The sequence below is a fragment of the Photinus pyralis genome, unplaced genomic scaffold (genome assembly GCF_008802855.1).
Source record: "Photinus pyralis isolate 1611_PpyrPB1 unplaced genomic scaffold, Ppyr1.3 Ppyr1.4_LG7, whole genome shotgun sequence".
NCBI classification, from domain to species: domain Eukaryota; kingdom Metazoa; phylum Arthropoda; class Insecta; order Coleoptera; family Lampyridae; genus Photinus; species Photinus pyralis.
The window spans coordinates 27,048,478-27,067,927 of record NW_022170738.1 but is presented as its reverse complement, the minus strand read 5'-3'; the positions used below and the strand labels follow the sequence as shown (position 1 = coordinate 27,067,927).

The 19,450-nt window shown below is 39.2% G+C and overlaps 3 protein-coding genes across 3 annotated transcripts; 1 reads left to right on the top strand and 2 right to left on the bottom strand.

Moving 5' to 3' along the window:
* The first annotated feature begins 11,821 nt into the window (after window positions 1–11,821).
* Window positions 11,822–13,072, top strand: LOC116176143. Its single transcript, XM_031494618.1, has one exon. It carries the CDS (start codon window positions 11,822–11,824, stop codon window positions 13,070–13,072), a length of 1,251 nt encoding a protein of 416 aa, XP_031350478.1.
* A 3,604-nt stretch (window positions 13,073–16,676) lies between these two features.
* On the bottom strand, window positions 16,677–19,430 carry LOC116175372. Its single transcript, XM_031493447.1, has 2 exons — window positions 16,819–19,430; window positions 16,677–16,768 (listed from the first exon to the last, which is right to left on the bottom strand). Exons 1-2 carry the CDS (start codon window positions 17,563–17,565, stop codon window positions 16,763–16,765), a joined length of 753 nt encoding a protein of 250 aa, XP_031349307.1. The 5' UTR covers window positions 17,566–19,430; the 3' UTR covers window positions 16,677–16,762.
* On the bottom strand, window positions 17,565–18,967 carry LOC116176142. The gene is made up of 2 exons (XM_031494617.1): window positions 17,668–18,967; window positions 17,565–17,581 (listed from the first exon to the last, which is right to left on the bottom strand). Exons 1-2 carry the CDS (start codon window positions 18,965–18,967, stop codon window positions 17,565–17,567), a joined length of 1,317 nt encoding a protein of 438 aa, XP_031350477.1.
* Window positions 19,431–19,450: the final 20 nt, after the last annotated feature.

Sequence of the window (19,450 nt, the reverse complement as noted above, 5' to 3'; positions counted from 1 at the left end):
TTTTAATCTCACTTTGGCCGGCTGGCAGTAACTGCGGGCTCGTAGAAGAACGCTTTTTGAAAGACGAGGAGTGTACATATATTTACATGCACCTAGCAGGGTCGTGTCATTAACAACTATAGGGAAGGGCTACATCAAGGGGGGTCGGCGACATGTGGGCGCCATCCCAGAGCGCGTTATACTGACGTGGTGATTTTCCAGTTTTTTTCTATCTTCGCGTAGCGCGTCTTCGAGGGGTAGTCGACTTTGGCCGTCCAAAAGTTTCTTAGAGCTCGAATCGCGGTCGGAAGTGGGTACCGACAAAAGAATGTGGTGGCCCCTGATGCCACTGATGGTGGAGTCAAAACTACAAACGCAAATTGCGGGTGAACGGGACTTCGGAAGTGGGTACTGACAAAGGGAATGTGATAGCCTGCGACAAGATCTTATTGATGGCTGATAGGATACTGATCTGTCACACAAAAATGCGCTGAAAGTCCCTTCGATCCCACACGAGGATTTTAGTAATGTTTTTTAAATAACTGCTCTAAACAGTCTGTATGAAGAACTCAAGCTAGCGACAAACTTAAGCCATCGATTCGCGTAAACGTTATTTGAAACATTCACAGAGCAATTTATCTACAAAATGAAGTGAACCACCCCAGATCAGCGTTGGTCCTCGGGAAATACACCAGTGTTCTGTTCAGTGGTTATAGAAACAGCACTTTATTTGAACAATTACAATTTATAGGAGGGATAATAGGTAATCAACAAAAATTCCGAAAATAAAGTGATACCTCTTCCGTCATTTCGTGCATCAACAATTTGGCAACATCTATAAGTATGCGTGCTTCACTCCTATAAATTATTACGAGTGAAATGTTCTAAATTTATAAATTGTTTATTTCATGTTTAGTCAATGGCACCTTTATAGAAAGGAAACAGCTAACATAAATATTTGTGATTAGGCCTTTAATGCAGTCCATATCAAATATTGGTGAATGGTAGAAGATTTAAATAAGTTCAACCTCCCTATTTCAATGTCCGATTCATTATTACACTGTGTGCTATGTGTCAGTCCTATTTTTTTGTAATGGCGATAGTATTTACATTTTACCTAAGACATTGGCATGAAAAATTCTATAAATTCGCCTTTCACCATCTTTGTTTTTGTTATTTTTAGCTTATTTCATCCCTGCACGATAGTTATAAAAAAAATAAAAATCGGTAAATAGTGCAACAAAAATTATATAAGAGCTTGAGATATTAATCTAGTCTATATAGTATCAGTGAAATGCTAAAATTGGCAAGACAATCTAAAATTAGATTGGCTAAGCGCCAAGGAACTTTTCACTAGCGGCGAAAAATATTTGACAACTAATTTTAGAGAAATGTACATTCCACGCACTTACCTACTAGTTAAAACATCACCTTCTTGTATCTAATTGTTGGTGTTTGTGTGGTCATACAACAAGAATTCACTCCTGTAATAGAATACAATTAAATTTTAAAATGCATGGCGCGTTCGGAATCTCAAAATAAAATATTACACACCTTGTAGGAAAATGACTACTAAATTATTGAAAGCTTTGTTTCCTTCGCGTCAGATAAATACTGAAGGTTAATGTCGTTTAGTGAAGCCGGCCTTGTTTCTGCGGTTTTTCGTCAATGCCATTATCCTCCTCATATTTTTAGACATGGCAGTAGTGCGCGGTAATATGTCGATGTCGGTAGACAACGATCTCTAAATACCAGATGCATGTTGTGACTGTAGTTTTGGTTATATTTGCGATGCTCAAGAACCTATTGGACCAGTTTTTATGAATTGCGAAAATATGCATTTTTCCCAAAATTTTGTTGCATTATAAACGCATTTGCATAATCCCTACAAAATACAAGCGGGATAATAAAATTTAAAGAGTGACACGATTTTATAATCAATAACAATGAAACAAAAAATTTAAAGTATTTATGGGATAAATTTAAATCTGCTAATGGATTAATTAATTATTTTAATTTAATTTCAATTAGTATTTAATTTTTTGTAGAAGAAAGTATAAGAATTTCTTTGAGGTCACTTTTTTTTCTATACAAACTTTTATATTTATATAGAGTAGGTTTCTGATTTTGTTTGCATTCGAGTAATTTATTATTGTATAGATTTAGAACGACAGATAATTTAAATTGTTAATGTTTATATAATATTTGTACATGGCGGTACTTTCGATGCATACAGATATCGGAAGTGTTGTTATTACGCACTTTAAAAAAATGTGAAGGAAAGAGTTATAGGTATGGCAACCAAACTTTTTTTTCATGACATAATTTGAAATGATTTAAAAAATTCAAAAAAGGTTTAAAAAGATTAACGAAACTGGGTGGCGCTCAACTCTATAGTACGTTACGAAAGCTTTCGAAGGTTTTATATGCTCTACCGAATTTATCTGTTATCATCCCTGAGCTAGTTGCGGCTTATGCGGCGGGTTTGCGAAAAATGATTTCCATCTTAACTCACGTCGCCCGTACGAAATTCAGCTTTTGAACTACACTAATGCTAAATAACTATTAATTGTTAATTTTATTTATATTGTTGTGTAAACAACGTCCTATTTCACTGATACATAAAACCTAAAACCAAGAAAAAGCACAGCGCAAGAGCAAGTTTTTCAAATATTGGGTGGCACATACTTAGTTTAAAACTTTCGCTTCTTAATAATGAATGCTAAATTTAAAGGAAATGTTAACTGTAACTTCAGTTGAATGTTAGAATGTTTTCTGTTACGTAAGAATGTATAAAAGGCTCTCTAGAGATGTAGCCCCCCTCAATAGATTGTACAAATTGTCGTTACACAAATTAGTTACAGAAACATGTGATAGCAATGTGTTACAAAAATGCTCTTTGTTATTTTTTTTAAAGATAGGTAATTGTAACATTCTTGTGGCATACGTACTGTTCTTGAGTTGATGCAATTAAATGCACTTTTCTTTGTCATTCATAAGGTGTTTTTGGGTTTTTGTTATTGTGAAAGAAATTTTTCTATTTCTAATTCTGTGTAGAAAGCAGAATATGTATTTTGATGTCAGTGTACGAATTTCACTGGGGAAATAAATTTCACGTGCTAACCACCATCAGTATTTATGCGTCAATTTTGTTGGTCGAGTCTCTAAACGCATGGGACAATTTCTAATGTTTCAAAAATGGTAAGGATATCATTCCTATACCTATAGACGACTTTACTTGACGTTCTGCATTATTCGGGTTGTAAAAAGGACGAAGGAATTAATACACTGATTAGAAATCTACTATTAAGATTTAAGAAAATCGATGAAACACGATATTTCAACAAATTACTGATATTACTCAAAAGACAATAAACAATACCACTTTGCAGGCGGAACGGAAGAAAGCTCATCGTTTATTAATGGTAAATCATTAGTTTGAACTCTATTATTAAATTTACATACTAATTTACTGTTCAGCCTCGTCTTCGAAACCGTCAATTTATCTTTTAGCTACGGCATAATTTTGCAAAACTTTCTATTTTGTTAAGCGTACGGACCGTATAACGGTACGGATCAAAAGAGTTATTAATATTCGTAGTTATTTGTTGATGATAGAAATTGATTTACAATCACTTTTAGCTTCACGATAATTATTAAATTAGTTTCAATGGAAATATAGTAATGAATTAAGTTAAAAGTGTACATTAATAGCACTACGGTTGATTTACGGCTATTACCTTTTAAGTATAAGTAGTTGTGAATGCTTGTGATTTTTGCTTTGAAATTGTTACAAACCCTTTCCAAATAATAACCGATTTTGTTGATATTCGGCGGAAACGAAGGCGGTCGTCGAGACGTTACGATCTCTCGGGCGCCACCAATAAATTCAAAAACCCTGCTTCTACCCGAGGTCGGCGGTATCGGGTACGGTTTTGGAGGATCCAGGTAAATAGACGGACAACGGCGGTTCCAGAACTGTGCCGGAAGCTCCAGAGTAAACGACAGTTGCAGGAATCGTACGAGTTCAGCAAATGGGGGTGGTTACTTCGAAAGAACTAAAATAAAATTATGGACCATACGGCAAATTCCCTAGCGGAAATGAAAGCAACAAAACATAGTTTAATTAGCGATTAATTAGTTGATTAATGCCTGACAGGCCTCGCTCTACTCGTAATCTGCTTCTATACCAGGTGCGATACTTACTTGCACAACCCCTTCATAAGGAAGGGGTGGACTCCAACAATATACGCGTTTCAAACTCGATCATAACTTTTAACGTTTTTAAGATTTACTTTTGCGCGATAGGATCTCCTCGTGTAATGCAACAGGCATCGTGCATCCTGACGCCACACGGCATGCTATAGATTTCATAAATTTTCTAATTATTGAATAACGAATTTCAGTATTCTTTTGTATATCAAACATATGCATATTTTATGTTGTCGTTCAGCAAATTGATTACTCTTTTCAAATATCGTAAAAAATATAGGCATTGCATTTTAAACACAAAAGTTGCATCGATTTCCGGTTACACCGGACGTCGAATCTAAACGAGCTTCCACCAGATGTGAGAAATTGAAAAAAATAGAAGTATAGATAAAAGTAAAAGAGCGCGAGGAATATGAAGCTGAAGAATGGGAACAATTGAAAGATCTTAGATAATGCGAAAATTAAATAATGTTTAAAGTGATCTGGAACTATCGACCAGAAAGCGATCTGAAATATCCGAAGTATTGCGAGTAACGGAAGAGTCGGGAAAATTCCAAACAAATCTGAACAACATAAATAAACAGAAGAAAAGTTGAAGAATTTGAACAATCCATCGTCAGGTGAACTAGAGTAGTCAATCAAATTCCTAAATGTCGGAATGATGAACTGGTTTTCTCCTCAATAAATAATAGGTATGTATTTTTTTGTGAGAAATCTTCACACTGTCGCAGAAGAAAGTTATTCCTTGTGCACTTTAATCCATAGTTTTAATGCAATTAAAGCGTTGGAAATTAAGTACATTCAAGAATACCTCTTGGTTTTCTTAATGAAGGAAAGTTTACATTTCTATTTGAACAATAACGCGTACCTAAGTTTTGTGTCAATTTACTGGTGCTATAAGGGAAACCTGTCACTGATCGCACACACAATAATGATTCGGTGTCACGTTTCGCTATGGATGTCAACATCATCAACCTAAATTACTTATAATGTGTGTCTAAAGCAGCGAACTGGGAAATTGTTGAAATTCACTACGATTTTTACGTGTTTGCGAAGCAAATCGATTACCGGTATTTTATGCTGGTTTTTATTTGAACACAATTTACGTAAGTGTATGTCGTAAACGGCTAACCACCATTAGCCGTTATCAGGGTCTGAAAAACAATTCCAAGTACTTACCTACTTAAATTGCGCGCATTAACCCAGTTCGATACCGAAATGATACAAAACGCTTGGCGTTGTTAATTGCAAGCTGTACCACAGAAGCTACTTAAATAATAAAAACCTCAATAAATGTCGTCAGCTGAAAGGCCTTTTTTTAACTTTATGGCCTGATGATATTTTTAATAAAAACTATTCACCAGAAGATGTGATAAATAAATCACTTTGGGTACTTTCAATTCTGAAGCAGTTCTTGTAGTTATTCCAGTTTTGCGAGTTACTTCTTCGTCTTGGAAAGTCTAACAATTAATTTTTTGCCCCCAACGTTTCTATTCTTCGATCATATCCAAAACGATTGGACGTGTGAAATTTCCTATTCGATAGTTTAGTGGTCTGGTTGCTCATCTGTCAGTTTAGCAGGATAAGTTAAATCGGTCAATTGCTTTTAATCTCATCAACTTTCATGCTAATTTTATAGCGGCCGTCACTTAGAGCAGATTATAATCGTGTGAGAAACCCTGTAAGTAATTGGTTTTCTTTCTGTTATTTTCTGTGTAATTTCGTTTACTTTGTAAATGTGTATTGCACATACAGTAATCATTCATCTTGTCTAATAGAAATGTTTTAGACATACCTACGTGCTTTAATTGGTACGTAACAAATTCTAGAAGTACGTACACATTGGCCTCTAAGACCACACAAGCTTAGCTTAGGTATATAGTGTGTGTTTACAATCTTCCTGTACTCATCTTCCGAATCACTGATCTATTCACAATCGGCGGGATTTACATTTACCTTCGCCATTATGGACAAGCACTGTGGCAGGAAAACAAGAAATAGCCAACTCAAAATCGCGTCAATATCTTCGTAAAGATACAAGGTTATTGCTGCGCATGCGCGGAACTGCGATCGCAGCGCTGTAATAGCGAAATATACAAACGGAACTTACTTTCTAGACGTCCTATATACAGTGTGTCCCAGATCTGGTGGGATTGCATGAGTAACTTTCTTATTATTAAAGGTAGAGAATTGGAATCACCTAGATCGGACAGCGCCGCAGACAAATCTCGCCCTTAGACTGGTATCTCGGATGTTCCTGTAATATTTAAACTGGTTTAGAGGCCTTCTGATCAGCACATTATCCTTAAATTCCTTTCGAGTGTCCTGTCTATTCCTTTTAGAAGAAATGAAGTTAGGCTTATCGACGTGAAGGAGTTTTTCTCGTCGTACGACTCGCGTCCAAGCTTTCACTTGCTAGAGGTACATACTCCAATGGCCCTAAAGAGCGTGCAAATCCATCTAATCCCAGAGACTTAAATAGTTGGAATTTTTTATTGCCCATATTTTCTAATTTCTAAGTCTCCCTACTCCCCTACGTCTGAGGGTAATAGACCCGGCAACATGTGTTTTTCCTCACATTTTCGAAGGTCTCCCATTTCACAGGAAACTATGAGGTTCTCTGCTGCTTCACCGGGCACTTGGCTTTGAACGCATCTATGGTGGACGTTGCGAAATTATTCTCCAAACTTTCAATCTTTTTGAAGAACAATCCTCGGGTTTTTCCTTAAAGAGATCCTTACACTTATAAAGCCCAATCGTTGCTGGCTTGGTTTTGATACACCCAGGGTTTGACATGGTACCAGAATTGACAGATTGGAATACCATGTATATATAAAACGAATAGGTAATTTTTCATTTGTACTTTAAATTAAAACAAAGTAGAGTCGAGAGTAGAGTGCGCTTTTCGGCGACTTGAGAGGGTGGGGGGGGGGGGGGGGGACAAAAACGAGTGCGCGCTTTCAGATTCGAAAACATAGAGAGTAGTAGAGCAACACCGATCCTGGACCACTTTGACCTTGAGTTCTGCGCATGCGCCAACTCCAAATTTGATACTACTGCGCATGCACCAATTCCAAGGTCATTTGAACTACTGCGCGTGTGCTAAGCCATTGGGTTAGTCACCCCATGGGTTATTGCGCTCGGTGTTGGGGCCAGGTCCTGCATTGAAATTCCCATACGCGTGTTCAAGGTCATTTGGGGTCTCAAAAGTGAAGGCCATGTGTAGGCTTGAAACTCTGCTCAAAGTCACTAGAAGGTCACGAGAGGTTTGAAGCTCTGCTAACAGTCACTAGAAAAGTAACTAGGTTTGAAACTCTGCGTCACTCGAGAGGGTTGAAACTCTGCTAGTGATATAGGGGTCGATTCTAAATCAAAAAGTCACTAGAAAAGTAACTAGGTTTGTAACTCTGCTGGCGAGGTTTGCGCCTGTGCTAACGTCAAAGTCAAGGGGGTCGAGGTTTGCGCTCGAGATAAAGTATCGGAGGTGGCCGATTCTAAATTACACTATATTCTAAATATGACTTTGAAGATGTGGTGGGGATTGACGCTTATATAAGCCTCTATATGTTCGTTACAAGGTGTACATGTATTAAAGATGTCGTGGATGGCATATGCTGAGGAATCATTGGCCAAAGCTGTCGATTTCGTAACGGCCGTGAGACGCCTTAAGCAGCATTTTTCTGCATTAGCATTTGATGCAGAGCACGAGGCGATATATGGACGCGGTGAATATAGCCCAGAGGAGTGCCAAGCTATTGCCGCAAAGTATGAGTTAGGAGAGGCAATATGTGACAGTTACTTAAGCTATAAAATATGTGACGAGTGTATTATCCGGAAACTAAGGGATGCAAAGTTGGAGCAGTTTAGTGAACAGTTGCAAGCGTGGAAGGATGAGTCTTCAGAATCCGGTGAAGAGTGTTAAATTCGATGAATCCAATAATAGAACATATGTAATGGTGACGTGGCATTTTGCTTACTGGGCAGCAAGGAAAGGCCCATGGGAAACTGTAGCAGTCGATAGAGTTCGATTCCGACGTAGAATCGAGCAATATCATGCAATAATTTCTCCAGTATTAGAAGCCGATCATCGTTCGGCAATGTATCGCTGTAGATTTCAAGGTCACGAGTTGGAAATATAAGGGTGAGCGGCAGCGATGGTTTCAATCAGTCCAATAGTGTTCTTGAAACAGTTAAAATGGATCTTAACGCACTCAACACCAGTACATTCTGTAAAGTATTCAAAAATGTCAAGGACTTGGAAGTGGGGGAGAAGTTTAGAATTGTGAATGCCGACACCATAAATACAAAATATGGTGATCGAATAGTATTGGAAACTGAAAATTTTAAATGTGTGCTGCCATTACGATTCTATGAATATTTCAAGGAAGGCGATCGCCTGAACGTCCTCAAAGAGTCCTTGAAGACTAGTGATGTATTCATCGAAAGCGCCGGAACAGCGGGGAAAACTACCAATTTAAAATTTATGTAAACAATAGATTAGTGTTGTTGTATTGTTGTTGTTGTCGTGGTAAATAAAACATAATATTATAGATAATTGTCTTTTCATTTCGAAATAAAATGAATGTCCCATGAAAAAATACTTCAGTTGTGGAGTGGTCGTCGTCGTCGTGTACTTCGCTCTCTCATGAATACACTAAAGAAACTATCATCCATGGCGACGAAAAATAGCTGTAATAGTAACTATTTCACGTGCTCGTGTTGGTGTTGTAATGATAATGGATATGGATCAACGCCACCATCATCTCCTCAAGTTGAAAATATGCATAGCAAAGCGATTGAGGAACGTTTAATAGATTGTACCTCTTACGCCCTCTTCGACAGCTTAGATAATTCCAAATACATTGAAATCGGCTACAGTACACACCTTAACCTTGAACCAATCCTTCGCATCGCATGCGGCAGTGTTATGCTCATGAAAAGGGAAGATTGGGTGACACTTTTAAAATGGCAAACATATCTCGAAATGAAGTTTTTCCGATCACAAGAGATCGAAAGATGGATAGATTGGTCGAATGTGAACGAAGAGAAAGATGTCGAACGAGATCAAAGTTCGGATACACTTAATAGTAATATCACCATCTACTATACGTGGGAGTCAGTGAAGGGGGCTACTGAAAAAATGTTGAAGAGTGTAAGAATACAATGTGGCAACAGCAGCTCTCAATATTGCACGATGGAAAAGAACGATATTGAAGAACTGTTTAATTTGAAAGATATAATCAACTATCGATTTGATTTACTGGAATCATACGCTCTGTCCTGTTTCTATCAAGATTTTATCGAACAGGTGATTAACTACCGTCACTTTCGTAAAATGGAGTTTGGTGACGAGGAGGAAGAGGACGATGACGACGCTAACATCTATCGGGATATTGAAGATGTGCTAAACTATAAGAATAATGTAAATTCTCACAATACAGAGTGTGCATGATGGAAATATTACACTATAGACCTACTTATTTAATGTACCACATATATCGACGTCCTCAATAAACGATTACTGCCTTTTAGCATTTTTTCATTTGCCCCCAGATTTCCTATAAATATGCAACCACACTGTAGCATGTCAACAATGTTGAATCGGAAGCGGAAGTGTACGGATGGAAGTGGCTTGGTTAATACTCTCATAAACAAACTTCCAATTGAGCTACATATTCCCGGCTATCAATATTGCGGACCTGGTACTAAATTAGACAAAAGGTTAAGGCGCGGAGATCCCGGCATTAATCCACTAGACGCTCAGTGTAAAGAGCACGACATTAGCTATAGGGATAACCAAGACTTGGAAAGTCGACATCAAGCAGATCGAGTTTTAGAGCGCAAAGCTTGGGAACGGTTGAAAGCTTCTAACGCAAAATTAGGGGAACGAGCAGCGGCTCTCACAGTGGGCACCATCATGAAGGTAAAACGAAAGTTGGGGATGGGAGTGAAAACGAAGAAGAAGAAGAGCAGTTTATTGAACTTGCGCAGGACAATTGCTAAGAAAATGAGGAAAAGCGGCAATACCGCGGATGTTATAAAGTCAGCTGTTACTGCAGCAAATATGGCCATAAAAAGTTTAGGTGGTAGGAAAAATGTAAGCGTACCTAGAGTTATTCCCATACCAAAACAGGGTGGGGTTTTACCATTTTTGATACCCCTATTCGCCGGTTTATCGGCAGTGGGAGCTTTAGCCGGTGGCGCGGCAGGCATTGCTAAAGCAGTTAATGCATCTCGTGACGCACGTAAAATGCAAGATGAAACTTCACGCCATAATCGCACGATGGAATCGATCGCTATAGGAAATAAAAGTGGCGGTGCGCTGTATTTGAAACCTTACAAATCGGGAGGCAGTTTGGCGTTGCATTTAAAAAAAAAAAAAACTTCAAAAAATTGCCAAAGCGGCCGTTAACAGATGTAGATCTACGTAAGCACGCAAAAGGGTGTGTACCATACTTTAGGGACGTGTTTATGCGAGATAATATGCCTATATCGCCATGGAAAAATGAATCCGGGGTTATTAATTTAGATAGTCAAAGGGGGCGTGGCACTCATTGGGTCTCGTACAAAAAACGTAGTAGACGAGTTTGGTACTATGATAGTTTCGGTAATATTCCACCACCACGAGAAGTGATCGAGTATTTCCGCGACTGTAAAATCTATTATAATTACGGACAAGAGCAACAATTTGGTACAACGAATTGCGGCCATCTGTGCTTAAAATTTCTGTATAAATAACAGCAACACTGACTAAGCGAGCAGTAGCGGTAATCATGTCGACGACGTTCAGCATAGAGGGTGTTGGAAATACGGCGAGTCACGATTTCTATCCACCTATTGAACTTCCTTCGGGGAAAATGTACGTTATCGGGATGGTGGGGTTTTATGGCTGTAACAGCATAAGAAACATTCACGCGGGAAACGATAAGTTTTACTATAAAACTGATTCAAATAGCTCAATATACTCCAAGGCAATAACAATTCCGCATGGTGCTTACGAGTTGGAAGAGATAAGCGAGTATATAAAAGCTCACATTCCTACAAGTCGCTTTAGTCTACGTGCAAATAACAATACGCTCAAGTGCGAACTTAATTGCGAATTTCATATAGATTTCACTCCAAGAGACTGCATAGGGCGCATGCTCGGTTTCGAATCGAGGATATTGGAAGCGAACGTTCTACATACATCTGCTTTAGATATTCAAATCATTAAGCACACTAACATTCACATAGAGTGCAATCTCATTACGGGATCCTATCGAAACGGAAATCGTGCTAAGGTCCTTTACGAAATAGACGTTTCCGTTCCACCAGGTTACCGCTTAGATAAAATTCCTAGTAATACTCAATATCTGGAAGTAAATACCAGTAGAATTAGCAATATAACTATAAAGTTGACGAATCAAAAGGGTGAACCGATCGATTTCGGGGAAAGTGAACCGTTTACAGTACGATTAGAGTTAAAAGAATATGGGGTTACGTATTAATCAAGGTCCTTTGCCATCCTTCCTCAACGCTATAAATAAACAAGGTGACCGGAAATCGAGTTATTCTCAATCGAGACAGAGCCCGAGCACATTAACGCCAGTAGAAAAATATTTCTTGGAATCCATTGGCCTGAAAGTGCAAAATGGCGGCGGCAGCAGACTCGTTAAACGTCTTTCAAAGCGTACACTTTGACGAAACGATTGTTAAATCCGATATTCATACCCATCTTCCATACGGAGGATCTTCAGATTACGGACTTTCCAGTGAAATACGAATATTAATTCAAAATCAAGAGCTGATAAGCGCCACCTACGACAGTTTTTTGTACTTGGAAGGAAAAATTGAATGGAGTCAGCCGGAAGGAGAGGGTGCCATCGCAAAAACATGCAACCTAACAAACAATTTCGCACCATTCCTTTTCGAAGAAATTCGCTATGAGTTGGGAGGTCAGAAAGTGGATGTATGCAGGAATCCTGGTATTACATCCTCACTGAAGGGATACGTATCGTATACGTCTACTGAAAGCAAAGGTCTCAAACATTTGGGGTGGTCACCGACCGATGAATCCCTTCAAGTAGATTTCAATAAGAGCAACAAGGAGAAGCATTTCGCTGTTTGCATTCCGCTAAAACACATATTCGGATGCATGGAGGACTATCGACAGGTTATCGTAAACATGCGACAAGAATTGGTATTAATTCGTGCTAGAAGCGATGCCAATTGCTACATCGGTACCGCCGACGATGCAACAATAACATTAACAAAAATTCAATGGAAAGTTCCTCACGTGACCGTTAGCGATAGCGCCAAAATTAGCCTATACGAACGCATCAATAAAGATGCTATAATCACAATGCCATTTCGTCAATGGGAACTGTACGAATTGCCCGCTTTAAAACAGGCACAGTCGGATATATGGCCAATCAAAACTTCAACTCAACTAGAGAAACCACGATGGATAATTGTGGCATTTCAACGAAGCGGTAAAAAGTTTTCACACGAAGCAAGAGCGGCCAATTTCGATAACATCAATATTCGAAATTTAAAACTGCATCTCAACTCGGAAAGTTATCCGTACGAAGCGATGCATTTAGATTTTAATGCCAACAAGTACATCATTGCATATCAAAACTATTTAAACTTTCGGCGCGATTATTACTCGAAAGATGAGCATCAAGACGCCCTCTTTGACTATTTGTATTTTAAAAGTTGCCCCATCTTCGTGCTGGACTGTTCAAAGCAAAACGAATCTCTGAAGCATTCGACGGTAGATGTTAAGTTGGAAATGGAGTCGATGGAGGCCTTCGAGGCGGGAACGGTTGCCTATTGTCTGATCCTGCACGATGCACTAATTCAATACAATCCTCTGACCGGGGAAGTGAAGAAACTATGATTTGTATTTATTTAAAATGTATAAATAAAATGTAATGATAAAAAATGTTCGTAGTCTTATTTCAACCGCGACCCCAAAATGAAGGTAGTGGTGCAGAAGCAAAAGCTGCTCGTTCAAAATCTCGACACGACGCCAAATGTGGACCGCAAAAAAACCCATGGCGTATTACTTCCAAACAGCGTAAGATGCGTCATTTGTGGACCGTCCAATTGTGGTAAAACGAATACGATGCTCAGTCTGCTAACTGAACCTAATGGTCTCCGATTCAAACACGTGTACGTCTATTCGAAATCGCTGAATCAGGACAAATATAGGGTTTTGGGGGAAATTTTGCAACCAATGAAGAATATAGGCTTCTTCACATTCAACAAGAACGCGGACATTATGGAGCCCAGTGCTGCCAAACCTAATTCGGTTTTTATCTTTGACGATATCGCTTGTGAAAAACAGGATAATATTAGAGCGTACTTTTCAATGGGCAGGCATAACGCCATCGATTGTTTCTACTTGGGTCAGACGTATTCTAAAATTCCTAAACAATTGATTAGAGATAATGCCAACTGAATTGTCCTATTCGAACAGGACGACTTGAATTTGCGACATATTTATGAAGATCATGTCGCACCCATAATAACCATGCAGCTGTTTCGAGAGATGTGTTCGGAAAGCTGGCGAACCCCGTATGGGTTTATGGTGATAAATAAGGATGCGGATGTGCAAAACGGTCGTTTCAGGAAAGGCTTCGATCACTATATAATACCATGAAAACATGTTTATTGTTCAGTTCAACTGTAACAGCTTTAACAGCTTTACCAGCTTTTAACAGCTTTAATACCTCTAACAGCTTAACAGCTGAACGGCTTTAACTAACAGCTGAACAGCTTTAACCGCTGAACAGCTTAACAGCTTTATTGGGGGGAACAGACCCTGTTCCAGTTGATCTGTTCATTTGATATCGGTTTACCTGTTCCGTTGATCATGGATAATAAGGAGATGGCCTTGAAACGACGAATAGTTCAGGCGCGTAAAGCGATACAGCAAAAGTACAATCGTCTCAAAGCGGATCGTTTTATTAAAGAAGTGGAATTTGTACGAACGTATAAACCGCTAATTCAACCGCTAGCTCAGATCGTAAAGAAAATCGAACCGCTGCCATCATCGGTTATGGAAACGAAAAAGGAGGAGCCATCAGAGGATGAAGTATTTACATCACCTCCCAAAAAACGTCAATCTCCTATACAAAAAGAAAGACACCACCACAGCGTACGACGCCTGCGATACCTTATTACACGCGAGTGAGACGTAGGCCCTCTTCCCTTACCGAGATCAGTCCGCTAGCTAGACTTCCCTACTTTCAAAAATATCCACCAACTGATATTAGTCCTATGGTTAGACCTTTTCATCCCACGGCTACTCCATCATTGAGACAGCCGCCATCATTTCTACAGAGTACAGTGATAGGAGAGCATCAACCGGAAGAAGAGGAAGACGAGTCCTCTATCGCATCAGAATCATCTGCTTCATTACTTGATATGCAAGGTTCGCAAGCCTTTTTGGAACAATACAAACACCTACCACGTATATACGTTGAGCGCATGATAAGAGATACGAGTAATGCAATTGACACCACCTTTGGAATTCATTATAATGTCGAAACGGATAAGTGGAGAATGGGCAAGACTGAGGTGACGATAGATGACGAAGATTTGGTCATTAACGGGAACCGGTACAAAGGTACTGCGGGGCTATACGAACTTATCATCATGAATGAACCGGATGAATCGCTAGTATCCAAGCAGGATAGAAGTAACTATAAGCAGATAATAATAGCAACTCATGTCGCACGGCGCAATTACGACCCCACAGAACAGATTCGTGGCAATAAGAGCAAAAAGTATACGCTTATAATAAAGCCTCTACTAAAGGAGGAGGAAGCGGCGAATAGGGGGCGTGCGAAATCGGGAAGCGGTATTACTCTATTCAAGGAACTCGACCGGCCGATCGAATTCAAATACTGGAATAGCGTGCATGAATTGATTAGAGACCTAGAGGTTTTATGGGGTGAAAAAATGGCAGGCAACACAGGAGTAAAAAATGATATAATATCAATCGTGGAAGAGCTGTACGAGGAGGGTTACATACAAAAGCCCACGCAGCGATTTTTACGTCAACTAGTATAAATACCCCATTTCCGTCTTCCCCGCCTACATTCATCATGGATAAATTCGGACGTTCTCATACCCATGCTCAATTTGGAAAATTGCTAAAGACAAAATTTTCCATTACCGACGATACTATAAATGTGGAACGTAAGAGACTAAGTAATGTTGAGGATCCTATTGAACGTCATGATGCTCTAACCTTACAACATTACCTATCAACAAGACTGGATCTCAATGGAAATCGTTTGATGAATGTGGCCGATCCAGTAGACGATGGCGATGCCATAAATAGAGGGTACTTCATGTATTACATGCAGATTGCGAAAGTACCTGTAGACGGTCTTCGTAATTACGTGGAGGCACTAGAGGAAGAGTTGAAGGCGGTCAAAGCAACTCTACATAAACTAATAGAGGATGCAGCAGGTGGTGAACGAGTTACACAAAGCGGCGCGCAAAAACTTCCCCCGTAGACGTACCATCATTAAAGGCTTCGATGATCTTTGGCAAGCAGATCTAGCCGAATTTATACCTTACGCAAAAGAGAATAAAGGCTACAAATACATATTGGTAGTTATCGATTGTTTTTCAAAATATCTATGGACGCGAGGGTTGAAGACTAAAACGGGTGAGGAGGTGACAAAAGCCGTACAGGCTATTTTCAAATCTACGAGACGCAGACCGAAAAATCTACAGACCGATGCCGGGAAGGAATTCTATAACAAATCATTCGCCAAATTGATGATGCAAGAACGCATTAATCACTATTCCACGTACAGTACGAAAAAGGCTGCACTGGCCGAGAGGGTTATAAGAAGTATAAAAAACCCCTTGTACCGGCAGTTTAGTTTACGTGGAAAATATGTATGGATAGATGCAATCGAATCGATCACGAGCGAGTACAATAATCGTAAACATCGAACAACGGGGATGAAACCGATCGAAGTGAAGGCCGATACAAAGCTGGACGCCTACCGCCACATCAAGCTCTTCAACAAGAGATATCGTTTTAATGTTGGCGATGTTGTTCGAATTAGCAAATTTAAATGTATATTTGCGAAGGGCTACACACCCAACTGGTCTAGCGAACTATTCAAAATTGTAAAAGTACGAATAACCAATCCGGTGACGTACTTATTGGAAGACATGAATGGAAAACCGATTTTGGGTGGATTTTATGAGCAAGAGTTGCAAAAGGCCAAATATTCAGATGTATATTTGGTTGAAAAAATACTCCGCCGGAAGAAGGATAAAGTTTATGTGAAGTGGTGGGGCTTAGAAGAAAAATCTTGGATCGATAAAAATGATATAGTTTAATATTGTAATTTTTTTTTATAAATAAAAACAAATATTTTAGAGTGTTTTTTTTTTATTGTTACGTTTAAGGAATTCTCATAACCTATCTACTGCATCTAGTGTTGATGCTTAAATAAAACTCTATATATGCAGGTGCTATTTTATTTTCCATAAATATACATTTGATAAATAGATATTTACAATGAAAGCTCCTGGATCGTTGCACTGGTTCAGCTTACAGCTACAATTATAAAAAATTAATTTTTCAGCTTCTCACTCCCGATACACTACCTGCTCGTAGCCCCAAGGAAGAGTGTTAATGCAGTCTGGTTGAATAATCCGCTTATCGTCGTGCGGACTAAGGACCACTTTATTCTGTTTGATTGTAAATACAGAATGCTTTTTCGATCTGATGAGGTGCTGATGACTCTTTATAATGTCGGCATTAAACAGTGAGTTCTTGTAATCATCTATGGTGATTGTCTTAATACTCGCTGCAGTTGATCCCTTAGATTTTTTAACTACATCTTTTGTATCTACGCGATAAGCGTACATTTTAGCGCGAAGACCAACAAATTCCAGCATAATTTTGCCATTGCTTTCGTCCTTCATTAGACCGGGAACCTTTTTATTCACTAGCGGTATTCCAAAAACGTTATCGCGCTCATAACTGGACGTATCGAATAGATGTATATCCTCCTTTATCATCGACTCGTATATGTCGGGTACGTTGGTGAACGAGTAAATCAGACTGTCGGTATCGGTGTATAAGAGTTTAGCGTTATTTTGGAATTTAGGCAGTACGTAATCGTAATGGAAATTGTAAAGGAACGTTTTGGAAATGTCTAGAACCGCAAAACCCACATATATCGGTTTGTTGAGGAACACCTCTAATCGATTCATTTCAATAATGACCATATCGTTATCAAATAAGGTGCAACTATGAAAATTTGGTTTTGCAATGCACGCCATTGCTCCATATCTTCCCTCGTAGCGAGATACGAGACGTACATCTTTATATTTCCTTACGTTCCCCATTAATTTCCCAAACACACTGTTGACCCATCAATTTGAAAAAGTGTATTTCGAATTCGTTTTTTGCTTGCTTTCTCATGGTCGCATTTAAATCAACGTACGTACGTAGCCACGGCGATTGCTTGAAACGTAAGACGTGATGTATTTTCACTAATTTTAATCCGTGTCGGACGTACAACTTTAAATTCCGATAATGGACGACGTAGTTACGTTTCGCGTATAATGTCAGCAATAGTTTCTTTAATTTCGAGCCTGGGGGAATTCTATGTTCGGGAGCCAATGGCAGCTGACTGTGGGTCTTATGAATATGATTGGGATAGTCAAAATCGCATTCTAGAATGTAGCCAATGTCCGAATCGTCTGGATGATTTAATATGTCTAGCGTTTCAAAGTTTTCTACAAACGAAAATTCTCCGCATGGAAGCGGCTCACACATTGTGCGCCCATAAAGCGAGTTTACGTCCAAGTACATTAAGTAGTTCGTAGGGAGGTTGGGATCGTATCCGCTTAACATATATTTATTGTTCGCTTTAGCATATCGAGTACTACACTGAGTTACACCGCCTCGAGTTCCACTCTCGATGAAAAGAATTTGATCGATATCGGTTAAAAGTTCCAGTTTAACACCCGTAATTTTTAACATGGCGTCAAATGCGAGCCCTGGAGCCGTGTAATAGTGCAAAGGATCCAGCTGATACGTTTGCATGCAAGTGATTCGGAAAGTTTCGAAAATATCGGCCAAAAGAAGCACGTCCGTTTTTAAGTAAGGATCGGAGTATTGACCTAAGGTTTGAATGGAAAATACGCGCCACACGTTTGAAGCGTGCTCGTACTCTTCGTCAGTAATGTCCTCGTTATGTAAATGACTAAAAAATGCATCCTTTGGCGGTAAAGCGGTCTCATCTAGCTTTTCCCAACAATCCAAATATTCGTAGGGGAAAACACCTTTTCTCGTTAGCAGATTGAACTCGGTGTCGTTACGACTATAGGATTTAGTGATAGTTTTCTGTTCGTCACCCAAGTACGCTGATAATTTATCAATACTACTACTCATAAATCGGAACGAGTCGATAAATCGAAAAGAAATTTTTGTATTGTCCACGTATTTTGTAAAAGAGATGTACTTTTCTTTGTTTAATGGGAGCAATGTTATGTGGCCCGGTAAACCAGTGGATAGTTCTCGAATAAAAAAATGCGCATCGTAACCGCTTAGATTATGAAATACGACGGGAATTACGGTGCTATCTTGGTAGTTTATGTTGCACCGAGAGTGTGAAGCGCCCCTATACAGACCTCTGCCCTTATGATTATGGTCCCTACAGCGAATGTCCCCATCCACGAAAGGTTTTTCACAAATGTGACAGTGCGTGGCATTCTCGAAATCTTTGCGCTGTTCATCACTCATCGTCTCCATGGGAACTGGGTTGTTAAAAATTGTATTCGTCCAAACTGCAATGTCCCCTAATTGTTTAATAAACCATTGAATGCAGTCTGCGCCCCGGTACAATGAAAATGTTGAAAGAGACTCATCGTATGAACATTTCAGATAGAACGCGATACTAAAGGGTATGTGTTTCTGGAATAATTTCGTACAATCATCGTAGTTGCCAAGATCGCCATCGCATTTAACTAGAATGCTTTCAAGGTCAGCGTAAATAGCGAACGGGACCTTCTCCTTGTACGCGTAATGCGCAAATTCTAAATATTTCTCTGTTTCGTTTGGTACCCTAGCAGCGCACTCGTTTATTTGCTGACAGTAGGTAGAGTGTTTCGCAAGAAGGGCGCTGGAGGAGAAATGGTTTAAGCATACATTGCAAAAAAATTTCTTATGACCCCACTTCGATAGTTGCGAAGATAATAAGGCCGACATATTTTTAATCCAAGCAAA

Coding starts and splice junctions, on each gene's coding strand:
- LOC116176143 (XM_031494618.1), top strand. CDS start 11,822: ATGGCGGCGGCAGCAGACTCGTTAAACGTCTTTCAAAGCGTACACTTT.
- LOC116175372 (XM_031493447.1), bottom strand. CDS start 17,565: ATGGGGAACGTAAGGAAATATAAAGATGTACGTCTCGTATCTCGCTAC.
- LOC116176142 (XM_031494617.1), bottom strand. CDS start 18,967: ATGAGTGATGAACAGCGCAAAGATTTCGAGAATGCCACGCACTGTCAC.